Raw genomic sequence first — 23,869 nt, forward strand, 5'->3', positions numbered from 1 at the left:
AATAATTCACGAGCAATGAGGAAAGAGCTTTCTGGGCACTAAAACCAAGAAAGCCATCTACTTTCAGATGTGTACTTTATGATGAGTACCACTAAATGTGTGTATAAACTCTGCTTTTTAATTAAAATAAATTACCAGTCTGCAGAGTTTGTATAGTGCTCTCTTAATGCCACTTCGATTTTTATTTGAACCAGAGTGGTAGGGAGTGACATTTAAACTTCTGAGTTTGTCATCAAGTTGTAATTTTCTCGTTGATGAGAACATCTGTCCATTGAAAAGGGCAAAAACTTGTTCCAGCAGTTTTTGTATAAGATATTGAAAGATTTAATTCCAAATGGGTGTTCTGATTGTTGGCTTGTCTTTTTCTTTTCCTTTCATTTCCTGCTCTCATTTTAAAGGAGCCTGTGTTTACACTGAGTACAAAGATGAAGATGTAAGGATACAAGAACTATTTTGCTAAATAACCATTAATTATATTAAGAGTATTTTCGCACTAGGCTTTTGGTGTCCAAATGTATTGGCAAATTCTGGTGGAAAGAGGTTGTCATTTTCTTAATATGCAAATGTAAATTTGCTGCACTAAAAATGGCTTAATTCAAATTGAAATACCCCTTTTCTTCAAACACCATTTTTTGGTGGTATTTTGGATAAACTTCATCTTTAGGCATTGCTTTATGGTTATTAATCACTTGAAAGAGGCTTTATCAAGGCTTGGCTTTATTAGACTGAGCATTGTGAGAGAGGAAACCTTAAAATGGACATGTATCAAGGCAGGCTAGAGAAGTCCTCTCTTCCCTTTACAGTGTAATTAATGTCCAAATGATCCTGCACACCTTTGGAATTCCTTGCCACAATGTAGTTGACAGTGTATGAATCAGCTGTAACTAAAGAAAAAGATTGGAATTAGCCAAAATACGTCTCTGGGACTAGCTGGTATAGGGTACTACCAATGGGAGTTTTGCGCTGCAGATTTCTGTGTAACCTGATTCACATATCGCAAGTGGTAAGCATCGCCCTGCTGAACCATGGCTCCTATGTGTTTTGTTAAATTTCTTATTTATGATGTCTTCTAAGGTGGGGGAAAATGATGTGAAAAGTTTCCTTCTACAGTTGGTTAACACTTAGTAATGGCAAATATCTTTAGTGAGTAGATCCAGAGCTGTAAAAGCAGGTCCTCTCCAGATAAAGGTTTTGTTACAGTGACCTGACTGTTCTGTTTCTACTCTGATTTGAAAGCTGATTTTAATATGCCAAAGGTACAACCTTTACTTGGTCTGTTCAGCCTGGAGGAGACTGAGGGGAGACCTCACTGCAGTCCACAGCTTCCTCATGAGGAGAATGGGAGGAGCAGTCACTGAGCTCTTCTCCGTGGTGGCCAGTGACAGGACTCAAAGGAATGTCCTTAAGTTGTGTCAGGGGAGGTTTAGGTTGGATATTATAAAGAGGTTCTTCACCCAGAGGGTGTTTGGGCGTTGGAACAGGCTCCCCAGGGCAGTGATCGCAGCACCAAGCCTGACAGAGTTCAAGAAGCATTTGAACAACACTCTTGGGGGTGGTGTGACTCTTGGGGCTGGTCCTGTGCAGGGCCAAGGGCTATACTCAATGATCCCTTCCAACTCAGCATATTATGTGATTCTGTGAAAAATAATACTTGTGTGTGTGAACTGCAGAGGCCTCTTCAGCATCATGATGCTAACCTGATTCTTCCAAAGTCACTTCATGATGTGAGCTATTTCCGTGCTGGAGAAGGTTAGGGGGGCCTGTTGCATCTTCTTTTCCACTGAGGGTGAGGATCGTTTGCGGGAGCAGAGGCACTGGTGTTTTAGGAGGTTATCTACTGCCACGAAGCTCAGGGCTGGACGAGAATGCCCACATATACCTCTGTGCATTTGAGTTGTTGAGTGGGTCATGTTGGAAAATGTCTGAGTCTGTGATATCAGAGAGCTGGGGAAAGTGCAAGGCTGCAGTTGAGGTCTTTAACCAGTAGTAGTTTGAAGATAGACCTAGAAAAAGATGACAGAGCTGCCAATAATAGTATATGTCCAGAAGATTCTTGATTTGTCTCTCTGCCCCTTTAAAAGTATTTTTTAGGAAGTCAAATCCTTTGCTGATGGACATTTGTAAGGATAGATGACATCAAGGGGAAGGAGGGCTGAGGCAGCCTTTTTTCCCACTTGGAATCCACAGAAAACAAGTATTTTTGCTTGAAATTAGAAAAAAGGAGAGGTTGACAAGTTTTATGAAATCCCTTAACTTGCATGGCAGAGACTCTAAAGGTGACTCTAATGTCACTAAAGGTGGCATTTCCCATAACTGCCATGACTAAATGAAGAGACATCTTTAAGCCATTTAGTAAAAGTATTTTATTTGTTTGTTTGTTCATTTGTTTACAAACCTGTAAGAAAGTCCCTTGGATGATTTCTGACATGTTGTTGATGTTATCTTGTCCCCTCAGGATCTTTATAAACTTCAGTTGTTGATTCTAGAAATCCGTTTTACCTATACTGGGCTTGTCACTCTTCTACGGCAAGAGATTGATGATTGATTTTTTTATTATTATTATTTTTTATTATTGCATGCTTAACAATAAAAATGAGTAATGTTCTATTCCCAGATGAGTCTCCAAGGAATGCAACTGTTTCTCATTAGAAATGGGGAAAAAAGTAATTAAATTTTGATTATTTTTCCCTTTTGCCCAAATATCTTCACACGGTGCAAATTAAATAAAATTATTTAACCATGACAAGCACTTCTGCCAATTAATCCCTGAAAAGTGAAGCTGGAAAATGTATCCCACATGCTAGCAGGCAGTCACACATGGATGCCTGGAAAAAAGAAACCCAAAGGAGTCAAAGGCAAGCATGAGTTAACCAGCCCAACAGAGCCATGAATGGGAGTTAAGCAATAGTGATGTCCCTACAAAAGCTGATATGAGCTCTTTGCAGCTTTTTTTTTCCGATACTCTGAAGAATCTTTTTCTCTTCTGGCTTAATTGCTAAAGATTAATTGAAGTTCAAGAACTCAGTATTTCTAGTAGCCTTTATACTGAAATTTAAGATGGGTAATTTAACTTGGAATTGATTTTTTTTCTTCAATTTGAGCTTTTAGTATGTGCATATTTTTATTTTGGCTACACTTGCATTTCCTGAATTACAGACAAGCTTACCAAGAGATATTCATTAGACAAATGTGTTTATTAACAACATAAAGATTGTTGTACTGAATGCCTAAAAACTAATTCCCATTATTAAAAAAGAAAGTATTTGTGGCAATTTCAAAGCACCAAAGAACAAATTTGTCTTGCCTATGTGGATTTTTTATAACCTGTTTCATTATCTATTGAAAAACACTGGTGCTTTTTGTATGGGCAGAGCTTCAAGGTCAAAGTCATCCCTGTTTCTGAATTTTATCAGATTAAAAACTTAACCTTGCCTCACTTCCATAAGAGGTTCTCAGGTGCAGGCATTTGGAGGGCCCCTGAGGTAGTTGCTGGCATCATAAAAGCCATGCCTGGGTCTCTGAGGTGTTTGTTTGGGCCTGTTTTGTGTACGGGCTTCATCTTTTAGTATCTGAAATCAAACACTGAGGGTAGACATGTCTGAAGCTACGTCTGCAGGGAGTACACTTGACAGTAAGTGATGCAGACATCAGATGTGTGTATGTGTGTGTGTCTGTGTGCATATAGATAGAAATTTGCATGTTGGTTAGATATATTTGAAAAATAAGAATTTGCAAGCTAAATACACGTTTATTCTCATGGAAGACAGGGATATACTCAGTACCATTACAGAAGAGGGTTTTTCTTCTTGGATGAAGCTGTCCCAAGCAATACAAATGTTCTGATAGAGACAAGCATTGATAGGCTTCCCTGACTCAGGCATCAAGTTGTTATGCAGACCTAATTAATCTGATTTTGCACATCACTCCAAATATAATATAGGGAACTGATATCTTTACCTATTATACCTCCCATAGATCTTCTTCTCTAGTCAAGAGTACTTCGGCGTTTGCAGAGCAGTGAAGGTTCTTGGCTCTTTTGAACATCAGCTGTTCAATATCAAGCTTCATAGGAGTGGAAAGAGACCTAGACCAAACCAAAGTGGGGCAGCAAGACTGTCAGGGAATGGGCAGTGTTTGCAGTGAAGGAAAGACTTGGTTCTAACTCTGACACCATTAGACTCTCTTGATTTGTTAGGCAGTGTTTTCCAGCCTCTGATGTTTCAAAGTACAGACACTGCTTTGAAGAGAGAACATCAGCCTGATGGAAATTTAGAGATAGATTTTACCCAGACTGGAGAGGAGTCAAATAGTTGGGACACCACTGCTCTCAGCCTCCTTCTCTATTAAGGTTGAAGGCTTTTTATACTACCCTGGGGCTTAGATGTAGAAAACTGTACATTTAAATATGGGACATTTTAGTAATACCCAAGGAAAAATAAAAAGCTCTTTGGAAATGAAAGATTTGACAACCCTTGAGTCCATGTTGTTTGAATGTCACAATCCTTTATAAATTTCAGCCTTTTGTTTCAGGTCATAATAAAAATAGATCTTTGCACATCATAATTTCCTTTGATGAGCAGGTTTTTCTGACTGTGTTTTTTCTGTGAACTGAAGGTATGGCCCTTCAGCCCTGCCAGTGCAATGTAAAGCTTGTGTGTTGATTTCAGCCCTGTACCCTGGACGCATTGCATTTTTTGACCAAGAGGAGAGACTGTGGTTTATCTACCTAGAGAGGATGTAACAAGCAATATTCCATGCCTTTCTAGTTGGCCCTACAGCTATTTTATGTCTGTTTCATGCTCCGCTCTTTTCCATAGCTCATAACTTTCATCTCCAGGTGGCAAATGTTGCAAAGTCTTGGCAGTGATTGCTGAACTGACCAGGGAGAGTCTTAAGGTTGCTGATCACTGGGTAGGAAGATCAGTCACACATCCTGCCTTTTGCTTTGGGGAAAAAGGAGCAAGCATGCCAAGCAAATTACTGGGTGATTTACTTATTTGCAGTTCTGGGATGGAATCTTTTATCTTCATAAATTTCATGTTAGGATACATATTGTAACTATGCCCAGTGGTGATATATTTGTCTATATAAAAATCAACACCTTAACTGTGCATAGTGAGCAGACCTCTGTGTTTCACCCTAGCTGCATTTGATATCCAAAGTTAACTAGGATTGTCCAGTTTATCTGTTAAGATGACTCTCTGTTCTTCATCTCTATTGCTGGATGTAAGGGCTGAGATTCAGCTTCAGGCTTGCATGGAGGGATTGGCATTTAGCGGGGAGTGCATCGTGTGCCAGGTTTTCTGATGGTTGGGTGCATCACAGTAACAACAAATCAGCAAGAGGAGCTGAAACATGCATGAAAATGTCAAATGCCAAGAGTAAAGGAATGACAGAGAGGTGGCCAGCAGAGTTGACTGTCAATATGGCCTTTTTTATGAGACTGTCATTTGTTGCAGAGCTAAGCACAGAGGACTTTAGTTAAAAATTACCATGAGAGATGGGGTTGGGTCCAGACCTGCATCATCTTGAGCTGGGATGAATTTCTTCCTGATTTTCCTGCCATCCGAGGAGAACAGGCTTGCTTTTCCAACTTGTAGGGTACTTCTTCTCCAACTGTACTCTCACCTGAGTGCTTGGATGCTCGCTGTTTTCTAGCGATGTCATCTTTAGATGGTCATGATATTTTCTCATTTCATTGCACCCCACAGTAAAGTTATCGCCTGCTTTTTTCTATGCGTGTTAGTGCTGCATTCATAGTATTTTAAATTGAATTCAGGACCTTTGGTCTGAAACTAGGAATGTGGACCAGATCAAAAAGGGGTTGCTGACATCAAAGTTTGTCTACACAATCGCTGTCAACAGCCTATCCTTTGGTTATGCATACTGATCCATTCCGATGTTTCCAATGCATTAATTTGTCTATGACAGTTTTCATAGTTGAAATTTGAGCAGCAGGACTGCCAACCTCAAGTGACCCTAATTTCTTCCTCTTGGAAGCCTCCTACTCCATAGGAGGTTGTTATAGATGAAATTTTGGTAAGTGATCATTTACTTGTGGAGATCATGATAGAATTGCAAAGTTCTCCTTTGTCCTGCTCCCATTGAAAATGTGAGATGCATCAGTTCACTGAAAAGTATTATTTTAGTTCAGAAAAGCTTATGAGTGGGCTGAACTTCTCGTGGTCAGAGGGTAAGGCCAGGTACCTGCTTGGCTTCCCATCTCTCCCTTTTTGCCCAGCTGCCTCTCACAAAAGAGTCCACCAACAACTTGAGGGAGTAAGCCAACATGGAAGATGAGTGCTGCTGCCAGCAGCCCATCACTGTGTTGCAAATCCCTGTGTTGTGTTAGAAATTACTGTAAAGTGTCAGTTTTTGCCTCCCTGCACAATGGCTTCTTCCCAAGTGAATGCAGTTTATATTTCTGATCCTGCTAAGGCTGGAGAGGGCTGGGTCCGCAGCTCATGGAAAAGTGCAGCCATTTGCACCAGCAAAAGAAATGGTCTTTTGTCTTGTCACCTCTGCAACCCCAGGGCATGTTGCTCCTTGCTTGCTTAATTGCCAGTTTAATCAAAATCTGACATGCTGTTTCAAATACAATTTCTCCCAGTGAACACCTCAAGCTGTCACAGCGTTTCAATGTGTGTGTCCTCGGTACATCATGAATAGCTAAAATGTATGGCTCTGATTCAGGGTGCCATGAATATGAGCAGATTTCAGCTGCCCAGGCACTGTGGCTGTATAATGGTGTTCCTGTGCCCAGTTTGTCGTTGACCTTGTGACGGGTTTTCCCTGGCAGAGCTGGTAGAACAGAGTACATGAGTGCAAAGTCCAGCAGCCTAACTTTGTTACCAGATCACCGCGGGGTTTGCCTTCTGGGACTGTGTTTTGCTTTCTTCATTTTCTAAATGCCCTCCCAAATACAAAAATTTTCACAAAGACAGCTCTACAATTTGCCTTATGAGCTTAAACTTTGGGGGTGTCAATGCTGGTGACTGTGTTGTTTGAGCTCATGGTGTTTCTTCCAGAGCCTCAGCTTGTGTTGATCACTGGATGTTCTGCTCTGTTTAAAAGTATAAAAGTCATTTTGCATTTCTAAGTGGAGAGGGAAGCTTTAAAGTACAGGTCCTGCATACTAAGGCAGGCATAGCAAAGAAAAGCCTAAATCCAGAATATTTATTATTTCCTGTGGATTTTATTTGCTTTTGGCTAAAAAGTCCTAGGAAGTAATCTCAGAATCTGGGTGTGTCTCTCCCCATTTGTACATGCTTGAGGCTGAAGGTGAAATATATTCCCAACACTGACTTTTGAGGGATACCATTTCAAGCATCTGACAAACTGAGGCTTTTTCTCAGGTTTTTTTCCTTAGTTGTCCCGTGTGCTCTAGGCTTGTTCTGGTCATTTGTAACCTTTGTAATCAGCTTGACTGAGGTACCTGGGGACAACGTGCAGCCCTGCTCATCCATTTTATAAAGCAGCAAATGTAGGAATTTGCCCTCAATCCACAGCACAGGTACTTTGTTGCCCTCCAGTTTTTCCTGCAATCGCTCACTTGTTCTCACACCTTAATAAAATTTTCTAGTGTTTTCTAAACCTCTGCTTATCCTGAGCAGAAAGCCGCCTTTGTGTCAAGTAACAGGCAGTTTGCAATCTGGCCTCTCATCTGTATGAAACTAATTGGAGATTTTTGTCTGGCGTCTTGCAAAGGAAAAAGCTTTCAGAGGACTTGCTCCCTGATCATAGCGATACAGGATTGGATGCCAAGGTCTCGAACCTGCTGTGAAGGTGCTTTTGTACTTTTGTAGGTTCGTCAAGGTTAGCTTTCTTTCTTTCCTTCCCTTTTTTTTTTTTTTTTTTTTTTGGTGGGGGGAGGAGGCGCGAGGAGTGGGGAGACCTATTTACTGTTCCTCTTTGCTCCTCTCTGATTTGCCTGGAAATAACAACAGCATGATTCCTCAAAGTCAGTCACTTGAGAAGGAAACCCAATCTCTAATTAAGTCATCCCTGGAGGCAAGGACAATGAAAGCTTGAACTCCCTCGAAAAGAAGTCACCTGTGCCAAGGAGCTTAAATGCACTTTGAAATGGCAGACTGGCACAGAGAGCGGTGCAGCCACCTTCCTTGGGGGCTGGAGAAAGAAGGTGGACTTTTGGCTGAGGCTTGCCCAGGGGTTGGCTGGTTTGCTGAATGACTGGCGGCTGGATTTAAAAAGGTGAATTTTTACTGCTCTGAAGGCATCACTGCCATGGTAGAGTCACAAGTACTTCCACACTGGATTTTTTTTTCTCTTCAATTTATTTCTGTTTTTTAAGCAGATCGTGCAGCCTAAGAATCCCTTTGCAGTAAGCAGTTTTGTTGCTAATATAAGTTAGTGAAAGCAAAATACTCTTCTATCAGATGTTTGTGTACACACAATTCTTGCTATAGTGATAACCAAGCCATTCAACCAATATTACTTGAAACTATCATGCCAATCAGAGCTGGAATGGCTGATAGTATTGAGATGCCAACCCAGAAATCATACCTCCCTTTCAGCAGCACCAAAGCCACTAAATGCCATTAGATAAACCCTACACAAGAAGGATTAAACAGGGTTGCTCTCTCCTTTCCCTGACCAAGGTAAGATAAGCATCCTGGGCTCCTCAATGTGAGGTGGTCATTGCCATGGCTCAGTGTTAAGCTGATTCTGTAGAAGTTGTGAATCCCACATGGATCAGATACCTAGTCAGAAATACTGGTGTTTTTTCTTCCATACTTGGGTCACAAGAGGGTGAAGGAAGAGCTTTGTCTCTCTGACAGAGGCCAAGTTGGCCAGAAAATTGAAGCTTGAGTTTGTCAGTTCTTCAATCAGAAGGTCATTTAAGAAACCTAAAGGCAAAGTTAAGAGTTTGCCTGCTAGAGGAAGTTTAGCTTGAAATGGTGGTCAGGGCTAGCATATATGAATATGTAAATCTGTGCATTCATTGAGGCAACTAAAGGGAAAAAAACATTTCTCCTGCATTGAGAGATTGGTTGATCGTATTTCAGAGGTGTTGGAATATATCACTAAGGATAATTCAAATATTGTCTGTTGCAAAGGAAAATACTGTGAACTAAAGCTGTCTTTAAAGGTTATAGCAGCATATTTTGCTGCAAAGAGCAGGAGCCTGAAGCAGAAGAAGCTGAAAGTTTTCAACTTATTTGAATCACACCACCTTTTTGGGTGTACTTTTCAGACCCCTTGATGTTACTTTCACTCATGCTGTATGTCTCATGTAATCTTTTGGGGAGGCAGACACACACATCTGAAGTGATGTAGTGTAACATGCCTCTTCCCCTGCATGTGTGCAGCTAGATCATTGGGATCAGGAAATTTGGCAGTACCTTGGGACCCTTGCCCCAGTGCTGTCAGACAGAGACGTGCCCTAGCAGACCTGTCTGCTGCCCTTGCATAGGGCAGACATCCAGCATGATTCATGCAGTGCGAAGGAGTCTCAGGCAAGAATTAATTTGTATTATTCAAGAAATACCAATCAGGATCTTATTGTTCTAGGCAGTGTGCAGACTTATAATCAAAACTGTCATCCAACGGCCTACAGTAACATCATGGGAACTAAGATAAGAATAATCCTCAGACATGCTTGAAGAGCCTTAAGGAATGTAGGTTCCAACTACAGAATATCTGATACTAAAAAGTCATATTTGTCCTTTTATGAAACATCTGGTCTGTAGATGTTTAATGTATGAACCTGTGTTCTGCACATAGTTACTGTGAAGTCTGTGAGCTTGTGCAGTTTCTGACCCATTGGAAACTTCTCATTCCTTGGCCCTGTAAAAATAAGTGTAGGATGACAGCATCAAGGGAACAGATAGTAAAACTGTCTGTGTCATTCCTGACTTTGTGAAGCAGGGAAAAGGGACACAATGTTTATAATAAAGTCAATGACTGACTTCACCATAACTAAAATTGATAAGCTACAGACTTCAAATCTCTTTGAATCTATAAACCAGCAATTCTACTGCATGGGTTTTCTAAAAAGAAAAAATCATTCAAAATTGGCCACATGGAGTTTGAGTTTCGTCAGCTGACTTTACAGGAGGTTGGTAAAGAGAAAATATGAACAAACATTCCCATGTTTTGACACTTAGCTAGAAAGATCCAACAAGCCAAACAGTGGTCACTGACTTACAAAGCTTTGTCCCATGCGAAAGAGAAAAATATGCAAAACTAGCACAGGCCTAAATTGTCTTTGCAAAGCATTTTTGGGCTGCTTGGCATTGCTTCACTTTAAAGAAGTGGGGATTTCTGGAGTTCCCAACCCAGGCAATAGAAAGAGGTGCTCTTTTACTGACTGTGATAGGAGCAGGCTTAATCTTTGCTATATAAAGTGTTAAGAGTGCTCCCAGGAGTTGACCATCAAAAATTGTATTCAAAATTGTCACTGATGCAGGGAGGCTACAGATATATTCACAGATAGGGACAAGGTTTAAAAATGCTTTGATTTCATTTTCCTTGGGTTGAGGATAATTCCTAATGATTATTTTTAAAAATCCCAGTTAGACTTTCTTTGGATGGCTGATCCAGCAGCTTGCCTGTGATTGGGGTTGGAGATGAATGAACTCAGGCCTGTAGGTTCTGCTTGTATGTTCTTAGTGTGTGCACACAACATGTTTTGACTGCCCTTGCTGGCAGTCAGAAATTCATATGTAGCTGCTGTATGTGAATTAGGAAAACTGTTGTATTCACATCCTGTACCTGTGCGCAATGGGGAGATGTGAGAGACTTTTAAGACCTTCCTCTCACAGATTTCTCATCTGGTGCTTCCCAGCTATAGGTTAATGATGAACAATGTGGCAAAAGTAGGTGATCTCCCCTATTCTCTCCCTTCTCTAACATTGAACTGAAAACATGGATTCTTTATGAGGCTTTTGATTGAGAGAGAAAACATGAAAACAGAGAGGAAGTCTGTCAGAGTTGGATCAATTTGCCCAAACAGCTCAGTTTTTCAGCTGACAGCATTTTAGCACTCAGAGGGGAGTTGTCAAAATCTCTCTACAGGCAGTCATGTCCTTCATGCTGAGACATACCTTATATTATCTTGAAAAGAATGAAGAGAAGAAAAAACAGAAAAGAAAAAAAAACACAACAGAAAAGATGAGGTGGTTCAGATTACTTCCTTTAGGCCATGGAGAAAATACCCACCTTTGTTTCATTTCTTTATCAAATAATGTAGTGTTAATCTTGTTTGCTGCTTGATCACTCACTTTGAGATTGTAGTCTGTCCCCTCTTGCTACATCCTGCTGCAGCACAGCTGAAGCTTGGCAGCAGGCAGGAAGCAGAGCCAGGCTGACTGTACTGCCTGTTTCAAGGCTCCTGTGACAGATCAAAAGAGGTGATTAACACAGTTAGGGTGGACTGACCCACTCGGAAAACAAATTACTCATCTCTTTGCACTTCCCTAATGAGAGCAGTTGATAGAAATATCTGTAATGAAAAAAACTGCTTTATTGCTTTATTGTTCAGCAGTATTTTCTGGGCTGCAGTCACAGTGAGGAATAGTCACAAAAATCTGTGGAAGATAGGAGTTAAGGTTTGAATAGTGTGTTGGCTACATGGTGACAGAGTATGGAGTTGATTAAGCTGGACAAGAGGATGCACATGAGGAGCCAAAGAGGCAAGTCTGTGTGATGAAATTGTTTCTTACAGTCTTGCAATCATTAGTTCCTGGAGAGAGGATGTAGAAGGTGAGAGGAGTTGAGGGTCTCACCTGCACAGGAGATGGTGGAGGAGAAAGAGACCGGATCACAGCAGAGGTATAGGCAGTACCAGAGAGGTATGATATGGGGATGGAGACCATGCTATGCATGCAGAGATACAAAGGCTGGAAAATTGGAGGGGACATCTGCTGTAGGCTACCACAAGTGGAGGAAAGCAAGAATGACAAATTCTTGGACCACATCACACAATATTTGAAACCACGAGATACTTCAATTACCACCTCAAGACTGGTGACTCACAGATCTACCTGTCTGCTTTGGACATGTCTCTTACCTCCTAAGCCACCATCTCAGCTGATTTCTCTGACAACCCCCCTGGATGCTTTGCCACTGAAATTTACGGTCAGCATGGCAAGAGCTACTGCCTGATTTCTTCTTCTCCCCCACTGCTCCTGTTTCTGCCTGAACAAGAGTGGCATAAGTAACAGAATGACAGGGCAGTGTCCCAAGCTCTGCCTGCAAGGAGTGAGTGTGCTGTAACGCATTTGGCTTTCATTAAAACCCTTGACCTGGAGTTGTGAGACATAGCTCTCTAAATTATGCTGGCAGGTGGATTAAAAGCTGTCTGAAAGGCATTGAAGGAAGGTTGCAATTGGTGGGAGTCTCCCTGGGGCCAGGAGAGAGTCTGGTGTGGGGATGGAAGGGATATCCAAATACAATGCCACTACTGTTCCCAGGTGCGGCTTTATGTTACGATTAAACTGATAGCTGTACCCATCCCACCCCTGACTCTTTTATTCTTGCCCTTTCCTTTGCATCAGATCTGGCACTGCTGCCACAGTAGCCTGAATTGGTTCTGCTCATTGAGCCAGTAGAAAACTAGTAATTATTGTTTTCTGTGGGTCATTTTCAATAAGATCATCTCTGCCTTGCTCTGTGTCTGTGTTAATTGCCAGATTTGCTGCGAGAGAGGGGCTGGGAATGCCTGGCCATGTTGCAGGGGAGAGAAGACTGCTGTAACATGAAGCTGCATCTAAGAGAGATAGGGCAAACAAGAAACATGGACTGATAGAGCACAGCAGCAAAGAGCAGGTCCTAAGGGAGCACAGGTGAAGAAAAAGAGCAAGCAACAGGCAAAAAATAAGGCAGAATCATCTCAGGAAGGGAGGCAGCAGGGTTCCTTCCCCCCAAAGAGGGGAAAACTAAAACAGAATCTTCTGACAATCTTCTGTTCAGTGCCTGATAATGAGAGGTGGACAGCCCCAAGGAGACACCTTTCAAAACAGCATAAAGGAACAATTTTGCCTCTGCAGGAGGTGGACTGGTTGGCTTTGGCTGGGTTTCCCAAAAAAAGCTCTTCCCTATCTTCTCCATCTCAAGTCTTTTCAGCCGCACCTGAGGTGGAACAGGCTGGACTTGACCCACTAAGGGGGTTGGAAACATCCTCTTTGACTTTTGGGACTAGAACAGAGTAAGGACTGCAGGAGCTGGCACAACACTCTTCATATCAGATTAAATCTCTGAGAGGTGGCCAAGAAAATCTCCCTGGGCTTTGCTGTATTCACTGTTGCTAAACTTGCTTTGGGTAATTTGTGGTTACCAACATTTGTCATCTGTTCCAAGGCTCTGAGGACTGCATTGCTCCAAGTCCCTTTGTTTCCTCTGCACCAAAACCCTTCTCCTCCTCCCCCATGCTTTTCAGTGCAGGTGACTGGTAAATTATTTCATAGCACGGCAAGCATGTCTGGGAGGGGAAGAAAAATACAGTGTGTCATGTTTCTTTAGCCTTCTGGATAAGCCTTTATGGAGAAAAGCTCAAAAAATGTGCAGCCCTGGAGGTTAGCTCCCTCCCTGCGGCACTGGGGAGAGCCAGGCCTGGATATGGCCTTCTTCCATGTGCTCCCATTTGGGGGTAAACAGGTCTTTAACACTGTTTAATTATAATGGTGTGAGTAAAATATTTCCTGTGTATTTTAGTTCTTCTTCCTTCCCAGCCCTTATACTAGGCTCTGCTGCCACACAGTAGATTCTGGGATGTGCAGTGAGGACGCAGAGCATCACTGGAGCCAAGGTGCTGCTAAATTTAATGTTTTAAGAAAGATGAGGTTCATCTAAACACAAGTCACAAATTACAATCTTTGCATATCAAAATGAGGAATCTTGGTGTGACTTAAGAAGCTTATTCACCTCTGCCTTTAGTTGGGGCATGATTTTCTGAGTCCTAATTGCTCGTTGGAAAGTACACATCTGCCTCCAATTGCTTCAGCTGCTGTAATACTCAGACAGTTTTTAACCCATTCTTCTGGCATTATTGTTGTTCTTATTTTAGCCTGTAGCTCAAGCTTAGCCTAGTCCTGCCAGGTAATGGCTGTCACAAGAGGGACAGTTTGGTCATCAAAAAGAGTAATTTTGATTTCCTTCCTCTAGTGCTTAGTACTGTTGTTTGTTGTGACAAATTGAAAACAGGTATTGTACTTCCTTTGGAAGGTCTAGTCCATTTTATTACACCTTCTGCTCACACAAGCACACTGCTAGGTGCTGCTTTTGGATTTGCATTACTCTAAAACATGAGATATGGTTGTGGCAGGGACTTAGCCAAACATCTCACCAGCTCACCCCTTTCCTTGCATCTTTTATTGAGCTTTCTTCCTCAGATCCAGGGTTTTCTTGGCATTTGACAACCCCCTTGACCGACGCTGAAGTTTGCTTTGATCATTATTGGGGAACTCAGCCACAAGCTTGGGACAAGGGTGGTGACAACCCACCCTTTGCTTCTCCTATGCAAATTGGTTCCTTTTGTGATTTTTTGTTGGCCCCTCTCTTTGAAAGGCGGAGAAGCAAAATGAATGTACCAAAGCAGGACTTTTTCCAAAAACCCCCACAGTCCTGCATCTCCTACACTCAGACTTTAAATATGAGGACATAATATTGGCATTTGAAAAAGCTATTATTATGTACTTTTTAGACATCTTCAAAAGAAATGTGTAGCTAAACAATATATAAGGTTACAGTGTTATAATTTCTGTCAAGAACAGTATGGGAGAGCAAACATTTGCATGTTATGCTGGCTTTGCACAGGAATCCTTCCTCGATGGGCATAGAAGGTTCTCTGTCAGTGCCCGTTGAGGCTGCTGGTGTTGGTAGCCTCAGTTTTCAGCAGGCAGACATGACCAGGAGCTGTCTCTCTGTGTCAGCCACACTTCCATGTACCCTGCTTTTCCTGCTGCAGTTGCTTTAAGCTTGTGATGGTTCCCAGTATGAAATCCAAGAGGCAAAATGGCAAGAGAGCAGAGATAATATAGTCAGAGAGTTCCCGTTGGAAAAGAGGGTTTTCTTGTATTCAGAAGCATCCACGGCTTCGATGGAAGGACAGGGAAATGACTCTGGGAGGGAAGGAAGAAGAGGCAGCGGGTGAGTTGCTGCTACCTTAAGGAGTTAAAAGGGCATTGAAAGATGAAAGAGAGATGTACAGATGAAAGAGAGATACTCTGTAAAAGGCCATGAATAAATGAAGCGGTGGACAGAATCAGTGCCAACTCTGACATGTCTGAGGCAGAGAATGGCTTTATAAAAGCTTTTTTGAAAAGAAAGCTTTTAATGCAAAATGGAAAAGGGTGGGCAGTGAGAAAACGATGTTTTGTAAAGATAGTCATTGATGAAAGGCAGAAAAAAAAGCTGCTGGGAGAAGTCTGAATATATGCTGAGGAGTAGGTCTGAATGAAATTTGTTTAATGGCTTGTCAAAGGAGCTTGTTAGCAAACCCACCAGCTTTTTAATTTCTCTTTCCATATGTTTTTATATATGCCTACATATTACAGGATTCAAAAAGATTCAGAAGGGGAGAAAGGACAAGAAAAAAAATGTACTGATTTTGGAAATTAAAGAGGATGAGAGTGATGACCCTAGAAATTGCAATCCAACTCAGTGAATGTAGTCTTCTGTTAGATAATAAATTAGTTTTTTCAAATATCCTGTTAACATTTAGAGAATTACAAAAATGTGGCCAAAAAGTAATATTGTATTTTACAGATCAGGTCATCACAGACAAATAGGACTGCTTTTAAAAATCTATTTTTTCAGTTACATGGCAAAAAAGACCACAACATGCAAAGAATGCTTTATCTGTAAAGATATTAGTAAAATTGTCAGTATGTTTTGCAGGAGTTTTCCTTAGAATACATATTTAGCATACTTGGTGTGCCCATCTCATTGTTATAGAAAAAGTAAAATTATGTGAAGAACTGAAATCAAAGTCTCAGGAATTGATGTGCAGTTTTATGGGTATTAATTCATTAATGTTCCAAGCAAATGGACTAACAGATGAGGGATTAAATCGATGAAGGTGTCTGCATTTGGAGGTGCAGACAAGAAGAGGTGTAGGAGAAGGCAGTACCTGGGAACATGGGTCATCAGAGATACCAGCACAAAATTAGATTAAATCCTCTGCATGAAATGGTAGCTAGGTTGTCTAAGAAGGATCTTGAGAACTGGTGAAGTTGTGGAAGACAAAGGCATTGCTAAAAGAGGCTGGAACATGGGTGAAAGTCTGAGTAATCTGACATGACAACAAAAAAATGTGTTGCAGTGATCGCCTCTGGATAAGGACAGCAAAGAAAGGGGACTCTCACCCCTTGAGAACAAAGAGTTTGAAGCATGTTTGTTTAAAAATAATATATCTCCTCATGGCTTCTCACTGCAGTTGCTGAAACTGGGTCAGGCATGGGACAGAACTGCAACTGAGATGTGCAACTGTCCACCATAGGCACTGAGGAAAGGAGCAGTAGGAAGAAGTGAGAACCATCCATTCTGGTGATTTCAGTTTTCTTCATGATATTGCCAGCACCAGAGCTTTAGGACACAAGCCATCAGATGTTTAGGTCTCTCATCAGATGTTTTATAATGCCTTATTTTTAGTCCAATACATGTTGCTGTTCTTCTTTGCTTTTAGGGGTTTGAATCTTTTAGTCTTATGTTTTCTATTCAGGTTTTCTCTTTGACAGTGCACAGGAAAATCTCAGGTAAAAATTGAGCAAGGGTTAGGCAGAAAGATTTCCCATGTGCCTACATCACAACAGGAGTTGCACTCTAGAAAAATCAAATGTCACCAGCACTGGAAACTTGATATAGGATCAGGAGGGAGGCCTGCTCTGTTAGATGGCACAAACAGTGGGTATGTTTCCAAAAAGGATGAGGGCGAAATGGTTTTAATAAACAGATGAGACTGCTTTGTTGCTACTTTTCTTGGTTAGTCCATGTCTTTGCAGATTTTTTTTTGTAGTTTTATATCATTGCATCTGTAGATGACTAAATCACTTAGGGGCAGATTTTTGAAGATATGTGAGTGTTTATTTTCTGTCTGTGAGCATCCAGATGCCTTTTAAAAAATAATAAAAATAAGAAATAAAAAATCCCTTAGGCCAAGCTATTATGTGTCTTTCAGTCTTCACAAAACATTATCTTTGTTCTTCTAAGTTATGGGCTTTTAAAATGTGTTGTATCTTTCATGTGTCAGGCCTGAAAATAATGGCCAGTCAAGCACTTTTTCTAATTCAGAAACATCTTTCTCGTTCCCTCTACCCAAGGGAGGCCCTGTCACCAGAAAGACTTTCAAGGTCATATCTATATTTTGCTACCAAAATTGTTGCTACCAAGGATTCTTTTTTTCATATTGTCACAGCATGTGCATATGGCCCAGCTAGTATGAAGACAGGCAGTTTGTGGCTGTGTCACACTTGCTGTTTGTCCTGTCTCACCTGAGATGATTCTGATACTTGTAAAGTGTTGGACAGACCTAAATCCTTGTGTTACAACACAAGAAAAGCAGACCAGGACTGATCCACGGTTGTCTTACAGCATTACTCCTTGTTGCCTTGCTCCTCATGCCCTGTACCTGCCGCTCTCAAGGAGCCATGACCATCAGTCATGTCAGTGCCTGGACCTCACCAGCAAGAGGAGCAAGGGAAATGGAGCACAACCTTAGCTAGTGGATATAAAATTGGCAACCTCATCAAATGTTACTTTAATGATTACATTTGATTGCTGTTTACTTTTTTACCTGGGCACTGGCTCTGCAAAAACCGCAGATGGTTATAGGCAGGGTGGGATCCAGAGGTAGCTATGCAAGCTGTTATGATAGGAAGCATGCTCAACTTCCTGTCTTCCCATCAGCTACACAGATATCTTGACCGTTGGTATTTTGTTAGAAGTCTACCTTTTTTTGTTGTTTTTTTTTTTAATTTAATAACTGAAAAACAAGGTGCAGTTTCCTTTGGAGAATCCTTCAAAATTCAGGCAGGAACTGACACCAGGCATTTCCACTGCAGCAAATATGGGTACTAGGCCAATAGTGGTTCGGATATGGGTGGCTTTTCAGGTCAGAGTAGTCAAACAAATGTGCTCATGGGTTAATAGATGTGTGTGTTGATATGAAAGTATGACAGCTGGAGAAATGGTAAGGGAGGTCAGATCCCACCTCCTGGTGCTGCACCATTGTCAGCTCAGACCCAACAAGCAGGAAAAACAGAAGGATTGGAGAGACAGGTGTTGAATGCCATCTTTTTTTGGTGTTGTTTTGTTTCCTTTTTTCATTAAGGCTCTCACACCCCCTTTCAAGTGCTTTTCTGCGGCAGCAGGAAATGAAAAGGAGGAGATAGGAGCCATTCATGGCTAGAGCTGGGGCTTGAGTAAGCATCTGAAACGGCAAAATTCACTCAAAAAGGAGTGGGAGTTGGTCTCACTTGGCAAAGCTTTTTCTCTCAGTCTTTGTGACCAACTTGAGCTGCACCAGTGTTATCAGTCTTAAAACATTTCATAGGTCCATTAGGTAATTTTTTTTTTAATAGAGTTAGTGGCAGAACTTGTAATACTGTTAAAGGAGGACCGTGTGCTTGAGTGCCAGTCCTGTTGCTAGGCCTTGATTCAGACATCTCCCCTTGCGTCCCTTCCTTCAACTCTCTCAGAGGTCATTGCTGCTAATATAAGTAAAACCAAAGCAAAAATGTGATTCTGTTGATTAATAAGAAGATTTATAAGGTATCCTGGTTTGGAATGTATCACTGGGGACTAAGCAGTGGAGAGCCTTTGTTCCTTAAATGAGAAGACTCTGATGAGTCTGAAAACACTTGAGCTGGCATTCATGCCCAAAAAATGAATCACAACAGTTGTTTGCATTGCTTTTTTATAAAGGGAATATTAAAACACAAATTTTGATTTATTAGCATTGTCAGAGGTGTGCAGTCTAAACAAAGTCAAGTTTGATTTTTTTGGAAGTACTGTGTTTTGCATCAGCAGCAAGTAGATAAAAGCTTTCTGTAACTTGCTTCATTTATCACTAGAGAGCATTTAATGCTACTGCTACCTCCATATAAGGTAAAACCTATTATAAAACATTAATAAGCTTCCATCGTTATTAGTGATTTGTAATGATTGTCTCAACAAACTCACAGATGTTTTGTAGTCTTTTATACACTATGCATGTATCTTCTTTATTGTAGCCTAGCCCTTGAAGCTTGTAGAATCATTCTGTTTTGGTTTGGGGATTATTTGGTCCCAAGAAGACCAGGTTATTAAAACAAAACATATAAATAACAAACCCAAACCCATGTGTTAGCTGTGTGTCCATAGGGCAGTAGAGACCACCAGGCTCCTGAGTTGCAGTGGACAAAGCTTTGCCTGCAGGTTGAGGCGGATGATCCTGCCCCTCTACTCAGTCCTTATGAGATGTATCGGAATGTTGGGTCCACCCAGTTGGGCCCCCCAGTGCAAGAGAAACAGGGACTTACTGGAGCCAGTCCAGCAAAGGGCCACAGTCATGATTAAGGGATTGAAGCATCCCTGTGTGGGGAGAGACTGAGTGAGCTGGGACTGTTCAGCCTGGACCAGATCATCCAGGCTATCTTACTGATGTGTATAAATATGTGATGAGGGGGAATTAAGAAGATGGAGCCAGGCTCTTAGAGGCAGATAGTGGAAAAGCTTTTCTTTTTTTTTTTACTTGTGAGGGTGGCCAAGCCCTGGTACAGATTGCCCAGAGAGATTGTGGAATCTCCATCCTTGGAGATACTAAAAATCAAATTGGACACTTGCTATAGGCTTTTGTAGCCCTTGGGATGGATTAGATGATTTCCAGAGTTCCCTGCCAACCTCAGCTGTTTAACATTTCTGTGATATCTTTGATGCAGCAAGTGGGGAGACCGTTCTGTGGTTATAAGGGCACTGATCCTGCACATTGAGCAGCTTGGAGTGAGAGCAGACCGTCTGCCAGTTCCTGCTGCAGAACCGAGCAGCTATTAAATGATGACTTGTGCTCACTAATGACATCAAATGGATTTTTAACATGTAAACAAGAAGAGGAAAGCAGAGTAACTCGTTATTAGCTATGGGTTTGCCTGAAGCAGATTTCCCATGTCTAAGCACTTAAAAGCACATACAGAATTTATGATGTATCAGTAGATTTTCAACTTGAATTATGTCCAGTTGTTGTAGTGGCTAATAATGCAAATTATCTGAGTCACCCTCAGTGTAAAGCAGTAAATATAACCTGCCCATTCAGACACACTTCTTTTTTTTTTTTAATTTCTTCCCTTTCCATTAATATTTTATCTCCCCGAAGAGATGTTTTCAACATGTTATGTGCACCAGCATACTGTGCTTGTGGTATTCCTGGATGTCATTACAAAGAAGCCTGAAGACTGTACCACTGCTCCACTGCCTGTGACACTAGCTTAGAAATTGCTTGGAGCAACAACAGCAAGTGTCAACAGGGAGCTGTATTAATTATTTGGAATGTGTCTCATAAGAGGAATCAACTGCTTTTATTGCAGAGCGAATATTACTTGAAACAGGAAGGTTACCCTAACTGTTATCATAATCTATGTGTCATTAACTTTCCATGTTTAGAAAAAGAGATTAACAACCCTGTAAATTGTTACAGTAAATAGAAGAATTAGAGCAAAATGTTTTTATTATAAATAGAAGTTTCTCTATACAGTTGCCTCCAAATTGCTGGAGAAGAATTGGGTCTTTAGCAACTATGAAACTGCATAGTAGTGTAGAGAACCAAAAAGCTTCCACCGAGGTAAAAGCAATGGTGAGTTCCAAAAAGTGATTATCTGTGTCTTCTGCAGGTGGGACAAACAGGTGGAATTGTACTTCATACCATGCGTCCTTCAAAAATTGCTATGTCATAGAAATGTTTGCTTCCCTCTTAGAGTGAGATGAACAGATTTAATGGGTTTGTGTGAAATCAGTCGTCTTCTATAGCATATGGCCTTTCAAGAGAACATGGTGCAAAGTGTACTGGTAAAGCAGGTATAACTAAAGTTCAGCACAGTACCCATTCTGCAAGGAAAAACCAAAAGAGATGGGAGTGTTTTCAACTTTTCATCAGATGTCTGCACAAAATAGAAGTTCCTCATGAAAAATGAACAACAGACAAAATCCTTGCAAACCTCGTTTTAATCCAGTGCCATAAAAATGCTGTATATTTGATTATAGTCCTGATAGATCTCTGCGGGAAACAGCAGAACTAAACCACTTATTTGTCCACAGGGCAGGCTCACCATGGGCAGGTTTCCTACATTGCCCCACCGATCCACCTCGATTCGGATCTGGACAGACCGCCATCCAAGGGTGAGTCAGTGGACAGTCTCCATTCACATGCACTGTGAACCAGCCATAGGTGGGGGTACATGTCACTCGCTTGTTCATAGAGCCTCCATTGTAAAGTTATTGCCCTCCATCCAAGGACATGCTCGGGAGCAAATTAATTCCTACAAGAGAGATGTATGACAGACGACCATGTCCCATGTATCCCATTACATAGTTTTGAACATACCATCACTTCACAAGCTATTTTGCTCTCCTCACTAGTTTACTCCAGCAGGGACAGGTATTCCTTAGGTGCCACCTGTGTCTTTTGCCACTCCTTCCTAATGACAGTGCAAAAGCACAGGGAGCTGATGGCAGAATGCAAAAAGGGCGATGTCAGCTGCCCCTCAGATGAGTAAAGGGTACAAAAGGGGTTGTGCAGTGGTTCAAGCCTGGATTCAATCCTCATTACTGTTGCTTGAGGTTTTTTGTAAACTCCTTGAGGAGACATTCTCACTTTAGCAGATTTTAGGTGAGCTGATTGCCCTTGGGAGTGATGCTAGTAGCCTATATGTATGCAGTAAATCCAGAACAGCCCTGCTAAGATACGTGCCTCTCTTGAATGGCACAAACAAAGCAATATGAATGTGAGCCCTTGATTTCTCTCCCCTTTTGGAGGATCATCCCCTGGCTGGGCTGTGCTGAGCCCCCGGTATTTGCCCCTGTGGCCTTGAGAAATGAGCTTGTCCCCAGAGCAAGCATATGTGCTGGTGCAGACTTCTTAAACTTCCCTTAGGATATCAGAATTATCAGTTTGTTCTTCTTGGAATAAATAATAGCAAAGCTAAACTCAAACAGGAATAAGAAGGGATTTCTTGGTTGATTTCGTAAGTGTGTATGAACACCAAACACAGGAAATTTTGTGGAAGAAGAGAAAGGGAGGAAGAGAACAGCTAAAATGTGATATCATGAAGATGCACTATAGCTTAGGTTTGGGGATTTTTTCCTTTCTCACACTCTCTAAAGGGTGCCACAGTGTCAGAAAGGTTACCAAATTGACCTTTGTAGTGATTGTCACCATTCTACTGTAAGGCTGTTGGTGTGTACTTGTGTCTACACACATTTCTCTAGCTGTTCTTAATTGAAAAATGCAGCATGTTAATCCATGATTAATCTGGATAGACACACTTTCATTATGGAATATGAAGGAAGCTGTCTTCTCAATCTCACTTTGTTATCCATCTCTAATAATCTGGGAGACAGAAGAACCTTTGTGTCAGTGAATTGCAGCTGCAACTGTAAATGCTGTTCCTCCAAATGGCCCAAGGACTTTGTGGGCTAAATAAAAGAACAGTGTTAGTGCTCTTGACATGAAAGTCTCCATTAGTTTTGAATGAGCTTTTCCACCGGCATCCATGTGTCTAGGTTCTGTAACTTAAATTAATTTAAACTTGAACTTAAATGTTTGCTGAGTTTTTGCCCTTTGTACGTGTGAAATAGTGTTTGTAGATGATGCAATAACAACAACTAAGGCGTTGACTCTTGCTGTAGAGAACCAACCTCAGCATTATCATTCCATGGTGGTTCCTCTTGCTTCTCTGCAAGGTGGAGCCATGTGCTCAGTGGTGGAGCTTGGATGTGAGGATGCCAGACTCACAGTCCTCTCTTCCAATCTGGTCTTGCCATGAGTGAGACTGGTTGAATACAGTCTTCTGGCAATTCACAACCTCTATTCAGCTTTGAGTGAACTACCCTGAGATTTGACATACCCTGAGATCATGAGCTTCTAAGTCACTTAAAAACTTCCAGTTCTGTGGTAAAATTTTCTACCTTGCTTTTATAGCAGAGCACTCCAGTAAGACAGAGACAGTTATGACTTTGAAGACCTTCTTGCTCTGGTCTGTTATTGATGTGATGAATCAGAGCTTACTTTGAATAGGTCAATGTAAATCCTTGCCTTGGCATCTGGGGCAGCTTATGGAAGGCTCAAGGATGCAGGAACAGTAGCAGCCAAAGAAACTGTGCCTTGGTTTCTCCAAGATGCTAAAGACTAACAAAAATCTTCTGTGATATGCTGTTCTTAAGGGCATAGCTACCTCAGCAAGATCAATGGCAGTGCCACCAGGAACAGGACAAAGTGGGTCAGGCAGAACAGTTGCAGTGCTTGCAGAGACAGTAAAATGGAGTTTGTCAAACATAAACTGCTACATTAAGTGCTTTCACTAGTGCCTCCACTGCCCTGGTTGAAAAATCTTAAAGAAGGAGCTGCTCAGAGTGGAAGAACTGATATTACTGATGCTGTGTATTGGTAAAAGGACTTGAATACCCTTGTGTAATTTAATAGGAGAGGGCCAGGGAGGAAGCCAACTCTGGAGGCATCAATCTATTAGCTGGTGACTAGGGACTGTTAAAAACGTAGTAATTGGTACCATCTGCTGGGGGAAGAGTGAGGCTTTCCTCTGGCCCTGGGATGTTGGACGTGTAGCTCTATTAACTCAACTGCTGCTTCATTTCTAGCCTCAGCATCCAAAATCCATCAGAGTATTGTAATAATAATTTTTTCTCAGTATGTTAGGCTTACAAT

At 41.5% G+C, this 23,869-nt stretch overlaps 1 protein-coding gene across 13 annotated transcripts in view; it reads left to right on the top strand.

The window, feature by feature from the left end:
- The window catches only part of ADGRL3 (adhesion G protein-coupled receptor L3), a 513,478-nt gene that overhangs the window by 345,091 nt on the left and 144,518 nt on the right, over positions 1 to 23,869 (top strand). For 12 of the 13 annotated variants that reach the window (XM_071555824.1, XM_071555826.1, XM_071555815.1 and 9 more), the window contains one exon: positions 21,247 to 21,327. The exons of the other annotated variant lie outside the window; for it this stretch is intronic. In XM_071555824.1, coding sequence (XP_071411925.1) covers positions 21,247 to 21,327 — 81 coding nt within the window. The remainder of the gene's footprint in view (positions 1 to 21,246; positions 21,328 to 23,869) is intronic. 13 annotated transcript variants of the gene reach the window in all.

This window comes from Pithys albifrons, chromosome 5 (assembly GCF_047495875.1).
Source record: "Pithys albifrons albifrons isolate INPA30051 chromosome 5, PitAlb_v1, whole genome shotgun sequence".
Lineage (NCBI taxonomy): Eukaryota > Metazoa > Chordata > Aves > Passeriformes > Thamnophilidae > Pithys > Pithys albifrons.